General features: G+C 40.8%; 1 protein-coding gene across 1 annotated transcript in view; it reads left to right on the top strand.

Annotated features, from left to right (window-relative positions):
- Window positions 1-60: 60 nt before the first annotated feature.
- LOC110526294 (piezo-type mechanosensitive ion channel component 1) overlaps window positions 61-12,573 on the top strand; it is a 73,973-nt gene continuing 61,460 nt past the window's right edge. Inside the window, exon 1 of the mRNA XM_021607119.3 lies at window positions 61-2,582. Coding sequence (XP_021462794.3) covers window positions 2,519-2,582 — 64 coding nt within the window. The 5' untranslated portion in view covers window positions 61-2,518. The remainder of the gene's footprint in view (window positions 2,583-12,573) is intronic.

Genomic DNA, 12,573 nt, shown 5'->3' with positions numbered 1-12,573 from the left:
CTCCCGCTCTGTTTCAAAGATTGGCCAGTGCATGTTTCTTATGGACAGAAAAGAGCAGACAGAGGCTCTGAGCTGTCGGATCAGGTCCATTGTCGATTTACTTGCGGTTTAGAAACTGTTTTGTGATTGAGGGAATTTTAATCATTCCCGTATTAGCGTTGATTACATTTCATTTGGGCCGGGCTGGTTTAGGATAATTTACGCAGCATTTTAGAAGCATTTACGTTGGTCATGACATTTAGGTTAAGGTTAGGAAAAGAGTTCAGGTTAGCTAAAATACAAAAAAGCTGTAGACATGATCGCGTGAGCCAGGTGCTCGGTTCTGGCCGAAGGCAAAAAAAAAAGTAGGATTCTGTGTTTTCTTGTGCAAAGGTGATTGCTTTTTCTAAAACGATTTCTGCCTTGCCAATGAAAACTAGTTTGAAAATTTAAACATAGGCCTATATTTTATGGAAAATAGATGTATGCTTCTGAATGATGCACCGTTCTGCATTGTTGACAATATGACCAGTTTAATGGAATCCCTTCATTGAATCAACATGTTACAATCCCTCATGTATAATTTGTATTTGCATGCAGAGAAAATAGTTTTATTTTAATTTTATTGTCAATGCTATGCTATTTCTATATTTGAGTTGGTGATGGTTTTCTTTTTGGCCATGTATTTTTGAGATTATTGTAGGTTCCCCTTTTTATGGAAATTATTTGAAGAGGGTTTACTACTTGATGTTGTAAATTGTTGCAGTGAGTTGCAGTGATGCCAATTTAGCAATTTTGTTGCTAGATTTAGCAACTTTTCAGTCTACCCTGTGTTAGTCGCGTCAATTCGAATCTGGTATCAGGATAAATATGACAACGAGTCACAGATTGTATACTATGTATTTTTTATTAGCTAAGCAATAAGTGGTAAATGCAATTTTTGTATATACGGGCTCTGTCCCACCTCGCAGGGCAAACAGAGAACTGACTCATACCTGGCAACTTAGTAACACATTTAGCTACCTTTAAAACTTTATTTGGAACTTTTATCAACTTTTGAAAAGTGTGTCAAACGCTAAAATGGACGCATTTTCCCTCTAAATGACACAAAAAAAATATTTATTTCTGTCACACACTGTCACAATACACGTGCCTGGCTGAAAAAGTGCATTGTGAGTGACGTCTGCAGCAGGCCAGCAGCATTTTCAGCAAATTGCAAATCATTGTTGGCTGACTGCAACAGCAGTAGCACGGGTTCGACGAGCCAAACCCAATGAATATAGTTGGTAACGAATGTTTGATCTTGAACAGAACTTACAACATCAATCAACAAGTTTCAATCAAAACTGTACAGCCAGAAGTACAGAAAAGAGTGGGAGTCTCTGTACCTGTGGGAGTGGGAGTCTGTACTGACGTAGTTTTACGTTATCACGCAATGACATCACAACGTCATTTAGCAACTTTTAGCAACAAATCAACCTGCCTCTAGCAATTTATCCTGAAAATGAGTTGGCAACATAGATGAGTTGGGCTTGGTGTACCGCTAGAGGACGCTAATGATTTACCAGACAATTTTTATTTAGAAGATTTAGAATCAATTTCAAGCAGGTTACAGCAGTGTGAAACTTTTTCAAAAGATTACCGAGTACGAGTTTTCGGGTGTATAATCTCAAAATTCATAGACTACTGGTTTACTGCGCAGTTAAGGTAGGGCTATTTATTAGCATGTTGCTGAAGGAGTGTCGCATAGCAACATTTCACTTATAATTTCCTGCTATGGGCTAAAGTTTGTAAGTGTCATGTGTCAACGCAAAACGACAACGTGCTCTTTCAAATAGGAAAATCGCAGGCGATGGTGGTGACAGTGAGATCTTCAAACATGCGTTAACTATGATATAGAATAGCTGAAAAGGCTGAAAATGTATTCGTTTCTTTCGAAATTACCATACATTAATTGTGTATGCTTGTGAGATAGTCTTCTTCGTGGACATGTTGCTTTCAAAAACACACCTTAAAATTGTTAGTTAGGTTATGAAGAGAGAGAAAAAAAATCTGAGGAAATGCCAACCCAGTGAGAGTGAATTGGATTTACAGCGATTGAAAGAACAGTTCAACTGTTGCAGTAGGCCTACTGGTGAATCACTTTTTCCATGAAGATATTGCTTTACATGAAATATTCAGTCCAAGGGGCGGCAAGAGAGGAGAGTTGTTTCAATACGGGAGAGCTGGTAGTTAGTTTTGTTTACAATTTCGTGCGAATACACTTTATATCCCCGAAATGTGAGGTGGAGATGTCTTGTGGATTTACAGAACAAGAACCTCAGGAAACTTGAAAAATATTACTTTTGGAAGTCATATGTCTGCCTAGTGGAATGACCGCACCGCTTTATTTTATCGGTTCAAAAGACAATTTGAAAACCATGAACAATTATTGCGGACTGGGTTTATTAAAATTAATTGGGTGGAATTTAACGTTCCGTCGAGGAATGTCAGCGGGACTGTAGACTGGAGCTAAGCAGTGCATTTGGGACGCGCGCTCATGGAGCTTCAGGTGGTATGTGGACTGCTCTACTGCATTCTGTTGCCGACGTTCTTGTTAGCAGGTAAGATGTCAGGGTTTCCATTGTAAATTTGAATTAAACCAGAATTCTACTTTAGTGCCCAATAGGCCTAAATGATTGATATTATGTTATTTTGCTGCATATTCAATTTGCATGTCATGCTATATTATTTATTGTTGTCTACAATAAAAACATTTACAGCCTACACTGACAGAATGTCATTGATAGATCACATTTGAAAATTGGAATCATTTCTGTATGAATAGGATTATTATAGATTAAGTATTTGACCTCCCTCTTTTGTACAGTGGCCCAATGAAAATAGGTTATACTTCTTTCTCTGCTTCTCCTGTTTTCCCCAGTTCCAATAGACTCCAGTAAGTTCTCCTGATTCACTGAGGTGTTTATTTAGCAGACACACTCAGGCTTGGCTTCCTTTCTACATAAGGTTTTAGACAGGACCTCTTCCTGTTAAAACACACAAACACACACTTATAAAACCTTTTTTTTAAGGGTTCCAAAGGTTTTTTTTGGCTGTCCCCATAGCATAACCTATTTTGGTTCCAGGTAGAACCATTTTGAGTTCCATGTAAGACTTTGTAGAAAGGGGTCTACATGGAAGCCAAAAGGGTTATCCTTTGGGGACAGCCGAATAATGCTTTTAAATGAATAGATCGAGTGCACATTCTAAGAGTGCACACCATTGCACACCATTGTTCACGCTCCATTCTGTGCCTATATAATGGTAGGATGCTGTGCCACATGAAAATGCAAGTGTGAATGGTAGAATAAACTAAAAGTTGTTTTGTATTTGAAGCTTCAAGTGTAGTAGGCCTATGACTTGGTAAATTAACTGAGCACATTGTCCCCCACAGGTAGGCCTATTACTATCATGTAAGTGTTTTAACAGGAAACCGTCCACCTCAATTGTGTCATCTGTAAAGATTCCTTTCTATCTCAGCCTACTTGTCCCTGAAACTTTCCATTATCCACTAAAATCCAGCTAGTCTCCTGCTGGTCTAACTAGGAGCTATGTGGCAGGTATAGATGTGGTTCAGACTGCTGACAGGAGACTGCTAGAAGATGTGGCATCTCTTGTCACATGGGTTCTCTGTGGCAGGAACAGAAAGTGTCTTGCGAGCCTCCTTACCCGTAACACGTGGCCAACCAATTTCCACTCATTTCCATATTAGTTGCAACTGTTTCAATCTATGTCTCACCCACACGCCTGATTCATTTATGTTTCCTTTTTTGACTGCATAATGTAGGCTACATGTTGCGCTTTACATGTGGTTTAGAAGTCGCAGGGCTCATCATACATGTCCTCTGTTTTTTTGTCAGCAAGATCTATTGGTGCTCATCTGGATGCAGACTGTAACCCTGCCATCTTTGTGGTCAATCCAAGGCTGGAAGGTGCACATCACTGAGGGCAATAAAAATGCTCCCGACAGTGGGTCAACCTGACCAGTGCTGTGTTCCACATAAGGCCACATAGGACCTGTTTAATCAAGACCACATGGTTGGCCGGTGTGTTTACTACTACCGTTTGAAAGTGAGACAATGAGAAGATAATGAACCTGTATCTTAGTGGAATAAAGATTTTAGAACAAGGTGGAATATGACAAACACAGTAAATCAAATGTTATTTGTCACATGCGCTGAATACAACTTACCTTGAAGTGCTTACTTACAATCCCTTAACCAACAATGCAGTTCAAGAAATAGAGTTAAGAAAATATTTACTAAGTAAACTAAAGTGAAAAAATAAATGAAATAATATCAAAAAGTAACACAAGAAAATTACATAACAATTACGAGGCTATATACAGGGGGTACCGAGTCAATGTGTGGGGGTACAGGTTAGTTGAGGTAATTTGTAACGTGTCTATGCATAGATAATAAACAGCGAGTAGCAGCAGTATAAAAACAAAGGGGGGGGTCATGGCTTGGGGGTGGAAGCTGTTAAGGAGCCTTTTGGACCTAGACGTGGTGCTCCGGTACCGCTTGCCGTGCGGTAGCAGAGAGAACAGTCTATGACTTGGGTGAATGGAGTCTTTGACAATTTTTTTGGGCCTTCCTCTGACACCTCCTAGCATATAGGTCCTCGATGTCAGGAAGCTTCCACTATATTAATTTGGAAATTTGAAGAAAACCTGGACCTGTTTGATCCAAGCAATCAAATATAGTTCAAATAATGACATACTGCATCAATTATATTTTCTACTCACTCAATCACACACCTGTGTGATATGAACTCTTTCATTTTGGAACTCTTCTGTATGCCAGTCGCAGCACAATGATATAAAAATGAAATGTTCTGTGCTGGAGTCGCCTACCAATACTGTGGTGTAACCTCCTTTTATAAATGTACATTTATAATTTGTACATATATTTCCATTGGCAATGTGAATATGAATAATTTCTCATACAAAACCCCATTTTAAATGATCAGTGAGTGCCCTTTCCTCCAATGATGCCACACTGCAAACAATACTAGGCAATCAGTACTGTAGAGACAATCAGTGCTCGTTTAATGACAATACAAACCCAACCCAGTGTCCAATTAAGCAGCAATCAAATTCTATTTGTCACATGCGCCGAAAACAACCAGTGTAGACCTTACAAATGCTTACTAACAAGCCCTTAACCAACAATGCCGTTTTAAGAAAAAAAAGTGTTAAGTAGATAATAGGTACGTAAAAAAATTAAGAATAATATTTTTTTTTAAATAGTTAAAGAGCAGCAGTAAAGTAACTGTAGCAAGGCTATATACAGGGGGTACCAGTCAATGTGCGGGGGCACAGGTTAGTCGAGGTAATTGAGGTAATATGTACATGAAGGTAGAGTTAAAGTGACTATGCATAGATAACCAGAGAGTAGCAGCAGGGTAAAAGAGGAGAATGGAACATGGGTCCTGTGCTGTGTGAGGATAGTTGTGTGTGTGTGTGTGTGTGTGTGTGTGTGAGGTAAAGCTCATGTAATAAACATGGGGGGTGAGTCTGCTGCATAGGTCTGATAAACCGTGCGTTTGATTCTCCAGCTGCGGTACATAGTTTTAACACCTGTAGTCTGTCAAAAGTCTCACGCTCCAACACAGCTTAAATACACCCATTAACTAGAACGATGCTCCGAACACTGTTAACATTACACAGCCAGGAGACAGCCAGTGTAAACACTGCAGATTTAAAATAGGCATTTTCACTGGACCATCACTTTTATTTTGAACATATTATTTTCAATCTCTATCTTTTGATTCAACTGGTTGAAGTGTAATTCAGAGCCTTGAAGTGCTATTCTGTTGTTGAGCTGTTTGAGAATGTAAGATAGACTCGATCTATGCTAGTTCTCCTTTTGTCCGGTGCCAAGGATAGATTTATCTAGGTTTTATTTGGTCCACTCATTGCCATAAAGTTGAGGTATAGTCAGTGAGATGTAAACCTGCAAGAGGAATTTCTTCTAGGGCCCTACTCTGGGCTGAGACTCTGCTTCCATAACAAGAGAATGTGAGAAGGACATGACTGGCAAAGTGGGCGAGGAAAATAGTTCACCCTCAAGTCTTGGCATGCTGCTCATTACCTCATGTTCAAAGCTATTAACAGTATGGTTGGCCTGTTCACTAAATTGTGTGAGTACATTGCATTACCTCCGTTAATTCCATCTGTTTTTATACCTAATAAGAGACAATTATGCCCAATCCCAAGAATGAATGGGGGTGGGCTTGTCTGGGCTAAACTAAATCACAGATGTGTCTGGTGTGTTTTAGTGTTTAGAGATTCACAGTGGTCTCAGCAAGTTTTGGAATATAAGGTGTGTGTGTATTCATGGATGCTAAGGGAAGCCAGGCTTCCCCCCAAAAAATTACAGAGGAATGTTTTAATGTATTTTATATGTATTTATCTTTCGCCTCTCTGTTTCATCATTTTTCTTAAATTCGTAGGAGGCTGAATGCATCTCACCGGAGAAAGCATCCGAGTGAACGAAACAGTGCACCTCTGTCTCTGTATGATGCTGTCTGGTCCAAAAGAGTATGACATTGTTTGCCCGCCGGTAGTATTGAATGCAAGGGAAGCCAGCAAGCATTTTGCCTCCCTTGATTAAAAAAGTATAAAATAATAGCCAATCAGCATTGAGATAAACTGGGTGAGCTCAACTGTTGTGGTTTTACTTAATTCTCCGTACTGGCCAATGATTACAATGGCAATTCTTATCGAACCATTAATTTATACACTGCGCCCCTGGCCTGAGAGGATGGAAGTTCAATATATAGCTAGATGTAGAAGGCCATGAAAGCAAGCATTTTAGCCAGGTAGCCCAGGTAGCCTAGGACAACAAAACTAGAAGTGTGTACAGTATGACAGAGCGATAGATCATTTCGTCAACATGAGAGAGGAGGATGGCATTGGCGTTTCTCTACATGTAGGGTGAGTCAACATGTTTTTTTTTCTGCTTGCATGACCACACACACACACACTAATCAGAGCCATGGACAGCCACATCATATTCAGCTTACGTTGATTGGACTAAATCGTTTTTGGAATCTTTTAGTTGTCACTGTGTTAGACTAAGCATAGGTGATTTGATGATGTTGAAATGGTACTAGAATAGTGGAGGCAGTTCCTGTTTTCTCTGCGACTTGTGATAACTCTCCGTGGTTCTAAATCAATAGTTGTTTAGTAGTCCGAAAATGTTGGAAACGTTAACTTGCTTGACCGTGCTGTAGGTCACGTAACTATTTGTTACATGCAATTTGCTTTCAATTTACTCTGCCACTGTGTCTTCTTATTGTCTTGGCCTTAAGGCCTATATATCACGGACACACCGCTACTTGTGTGTGTGTGTGTGTGTGTGTGTGTGTGTGTCAGTCCGCATGAGTCAGCACCAGTCGAGGCGGTTGAAGCAGCTTTCACAGTCTAGTCTGAAATGTGACACAGGCCTTGTGGTGAGGGCAGGGCTCCATCCCGGCTCATCTAGCTCCACATTAGAAACGACCCGCAGGAGGCACGCCTGTTGACTGGAGCCTGCAGGCAGAACCACTGCCCTTAAATTACCTTTACCACCGAGACATTGATTGCGTAGCCCAAAGCCGGGTGTTTTGTTTTACTATGTCCTGGACATAGACCCATAGTCAACCCGCAGCCATTTTTACCCCACAAAATCAGGAAGGAGGTAGAGCCAGGTGAGCCCAGCCAGCAGCCCCAATGTTCCACGTACAATGGAAAGGCTTTGTTATACACTTAACACAAATATAAATGCAACATGCAACAATTTCAAAGATCTTACTGAGTTACAGTTCATATAAGGAAATCAGTCAAATTAAATAAATTCATTAGGTCCTAATCTATGGATTTCACATAACTGGGAATACAGATATGAATCGGTTGATCACAGATACCTTAAAAAAAAAATGCAGGGGCGTGGATCAGAAAACCAGTCAGTATCTGGTGTGACCATCATTTGCCTCATGCAGCATGACACATCTCCTTCACATAGAGTTGATCAGGCTGCTTCCTAGGCCATCATTGAAAATAAGAATTGGTTCTTAACTGACTTGCCTAGTTAAATGAAGGTTAAAATAAAAATGAATGGAACGAAAATGGGTATCAGGATCTCATCACGGTATGTCTGCATTCAAATTGTCATCAACTAAAATGCAATTGTGTTCGTTGTCCGTACCGTGCCTACCCATACCATAACCCCACCGCCACCATGCGGCACTCTGTTCACAACATTGACATCAGCAAACTGCTCACCCACATGATGTCATAAACGCTGTCTGTCAGCGTCCCTGAGATGGTTTCTGACAGTTTGTGCAGAAATTCTTTGGTTGTGCAAACCCACAGTTTTATCAGCTGGTCAGCTGGTGGCTGGTCTCAGACCATCTCGCAGGTGAAGAAGATGGATGTGAAGGTCCTGGGCTGGCGTGGTTACACGTTGTCTGCAGTTCTTTGGCCGGTTGGACGTACTGACAAATTCTCTGAAACGACGTTGGAGGCGGCTTATGGTAGAGGAATAAACATTCCGTTATCTGGCATCAGCCCTGGTGGACATTCCTGCAGTCAGCATGCCAATTGCACGCTCCCTCAACTTGAGGCATCTGTGGCGTTTTTATGACAAAACTGCACATTTTAGAGTGGCCTTTTATTGTCCCAGCAGAAGGTGCACCTGTGTAATGATAAGGCTGTTTAATCAGCTTCTTGATATGCCACACCTGTCAGGTGGATGGATTATCTTGGCGAAGGAGAAATGCTCACTAACAGGGACGTAAACAAATTTGGGCACAAAATTTGAGAGAAATAAGATTTTTGTGCATATGGAACATTTCTGGAGTCTTATTTCAGCTCATGAAACATGGGACCAACACTTTACATGTTGCGTTTATATTTTTGTTCAGTATACATGAAGTCAGTTACATGTTCATGTATGGTAGTTTGTTGAATCCAAGCATGTCATGGTTTTCCGTTACTCAGTGGAGTTTATTTTGTTGTCATTTCCACTGGCTGTCGCTACGGCCCTCTGTGTGTCTCGACCACACCCAGACGTTCAGACTGTTTACCATGGTATTACCATGGTAAAGATGAGTGCCATGGCAACATCCTGAGACGAATCTCGTGCTTCCACCTTTTAGACTGGCAAGTCAACTTCTCTAAAAGTCAATGCAAAGTCCTATGCCTTCTTGCATTTACTAAACTTTGAGTTTGATGATTCATAAAACAAAGACATAACAATATTCATGGGAAAGTTGAGTAATGTGCAATAGTCTCACTGTTGATTAAAAGGATGAACTAAGACTTTTCTGCCAAGTACAGAACAGACAAATCAAATAACACGGTTAGAGAATGCACAACCTGCTATAGATGCCACGCTTCAATGTGGTTATTACTCCCAAATGCAGTAATGTGTTCCACATGTAACAGTTTAGCTTCCGTCCCTCTCCTCGCCCCTATCTGGGCTCGACTTTTCACATCGGTTACACACACACACAGTCCTGAGTGTAAGTTTCCTTTCCATCCCATGTACGTTAATTTTAAATTTTTTAATTTAACCTTTATTTAAGAATAAGGAAGTGAAAGGACGGGATACCTAGTCGGTTGCACAACTGAATGCATTCAACTGAAATGGGTCTTCCACATTTAACACAACCCCTCTGAATCAGAGAGGTGCGAGGGGCTGCCTTAATCAACGTCCACGTCATCGGTGCCCAGGGAGCCGTTGTTGTTGGGGATTAACTGCCTTGCTACTGGGGAGACAATTCGGTAAGTGTTCTGTGCGTGGTGTCTGTCTTTGGGGCAGTGATGAGAATGGCAGATTGGTCACACTTTGAATGTGTATCAGCTGTTTCATTTTTAGTATTTTTATTTAACCTTTATTTTAAAGACCAAGGTCTCTTTCTCAGATGAGCCCTGTATACCCATCAAACACATCAATCAATATACATTAATATTCACATCAATACACTAAAAGCAAAACACAGTCATTGAAAACAAACACATTCTTCAGTAAATAGGTCCTCAATCAGCCTTTTGAATTGCCCTAGTGGCACCAAGTCAACCAACTTTAGAGGGCCTTGGAGATTATTCCACAAGTAAGGTGACAAAAAACTAAGAGCAGATTGACCTAACTCAGTGGAGATAGAAGGGATCTCCAGAGATTCCTGAGACTGGATTTGGTATCTCATACGTCTAGTGCAGTACTCACAACAAAGACTGAGGAAAACCCCTGTATGATTTAATTAACATACTCAACTATTTGAAGAGAGGAGAAGAAAAATCTGTTTTATCATTCAACCTCACACAATGTTGAAGTTTCCTTATTTTTAAAAATCATAGTGAGTGAAAATTGAAGCATTTTCAACCAGAAACGGGTGTGACGGTTCTATGAGTTTTACTCTGTGTTTGGATGATGGCCATGGGTGTGAATGGCCGGATCTCCATGTGTTCCCTTCCTCTGGATGTTCATGTTGATATTCAGTGTGTCACATCCTGTTTGTTAGCGTGCTCATTGCTTAAGCTGCAGGTTTAACACACACAACCTGTGTGTCACCGCGGGCACAATGACCTGAGAAACTACAATGATCTCATAGCTGCTCTACTAAAGAGAAGTTGACGTAAAACACTGATGAACTTGGCAGGGACTTCAGTCTTGTTAGGTTAAAGGGTGCTGGATGATGAGACGTTGTATCTGGGTGAGTAATAGTCTGGTTCAGATGGTGGTGCACTTAAGAGGCTGTAACCGGGTCTGTGCAGCAGAAGTGGTTATCAGTCTGTGCCAGAACTGTGGGGGAGTCTATTGACTTACTGTCCTCCTGGTGCACATATGTACACTATATATACAAAAGTATATGGACACACTTTCAAATGAGTGGATTCGGCTACAGTATTTCAGCCACACCCGTTGCTGACAGGTGTTTAAAATTGAGCACACAGCTATGCAATCTCCATAGACAAACATTGGCAGTAGAATGGCCTTACTGAAGAGCTCAGTGACTTTCAACGTGGCACTGTCATAGGATGCCACCCTTCCAACAAGTCAGTTCGTAATATAGCTGCCCTGCTAGAGCTGCCCCGGTCAACTGTAAGTGCTGTTATTGTGAAGTGGAAAGGTTTAGGAGCAACAACTGCGCAGCCGCAAAGTGGTAGCCGAATCCACTAATTTGAAGAGGTATCCACATACTTATGTGTATATACTTGTGTGTATATGTGTATATACTTGTGTGTGTATATGTAGTGCATGTCAGGGTTTCCAAAACATCACAAACTGACAGGTAAACTGATAATCACACATCACCACACAAATCCTGGTTAGAGCCCTCAACTGCTTGGCAGTGTTTCTCTCAGTGTCAAAGTTTGACTGGGATCCAAGTGTGTCTAGAGAAGAAAATACGGCCATGGCTTTTGTGTTGCCTTTAATTAATAGCTGAGATGCTTATGGTATGTTTGTCAACTCTGACTTGAAACATAGTCACAGCAGCATTCTGGAAAGTCACATGCTTTTGGTTGCTGTGCTTTGTGAAAATTAAATATAGACTAGAAGAAATGCTGCTCAGCCAGAAATACCTAAGTCGGGAGGAGGAAAGAGAAAAGTTCTAGCTACGTATGTATTTAGGTTAAATCTACCCTCAAATTCCATGGAGAAAGTACTGAAAGTTTCCGTCCCATACTGATGAACTGCCCCAGTAGTTACTGAATCATGAAGGGGACAGTTCATTATAACTGCGAAGATCCACTTTCCCCTGGTCTTCTTGCAGATGAACCCAAAACACTTCTCACGACTATAAAACCAAATGAATGATGAAAAATGTCTGACATTTGAATGACCGTGATATAGTTATATCTGTGGGTCATTAACACTTGTAGGATGTGATCAATAGCGTTGGAAGACCAAAGTGCAAATTGGCCCCAAGCAAGTGTATGTTGATCTGTGCTATTGCCTTAATCAATTACCAAAATGTATTCAAACAATGCCTGAGATGCATCATCAGTATTGTTTGTCACTAAGTTTTGTTCCCTATGAGCAATTGATCAACTATTTTATCACACCAAGTGAAACACTCTGACCAGTGTAAGTATTCGGGAAACACTGAATTAGCACTGAGTTTTCAAACCCTGAGGCGCAACACATGCGATAATTCCAGGAACACGTTGCCAAGCAGACAAGACAGACCAGGCTTAGGTTTGCTAAGTCAATGGGAGAAGTGAAAAATGTATTCTTTATTTTCTCGAATTCTAAATGCAAAACCTAGATTCGAGCCGATCTCTTAAGTAGCTGAACCTGTTGTTACTACATCCTCGTGAAAGTGACAAACTGACAGGTTTTTATTTTTGTCAAAGATAATTTTATATTGAAGGAGTGCGTTTGGTTTGACGGCCTTCACGTGCGCAGTTCGGCGCGCTACGACCGTTAGACCTGATGAAGTGTTTCTGCTAGCTAATGTAGCCATAACATCGACTACAAGTGTGATCAGGAATTTTTGGGGGACAATCAGTTTCTGCATATCTTCATTAGGGCAGCGGTTTATCTCACTATTCTCTTACAC

This window comes from Oncorhynchus mykiss, chromosome 6 (genome assembly GCF_057628025.1).
Source record: "Oncorhynchus mykiss isolate SJ-2025 chromosome 6, ASM5762802v1, whole genome shotgun sequence".
NCBI classification, from domain to species: Eukaryota; Metazoa; Chordata; class Actinopteri; order Salmoniformes; family Salmonidae; genus Oncorhynchus; species Oncorhynchus mykiss.
This window is presented reverse-complemented; position numbering and strand designations above follow the sequence as displayed.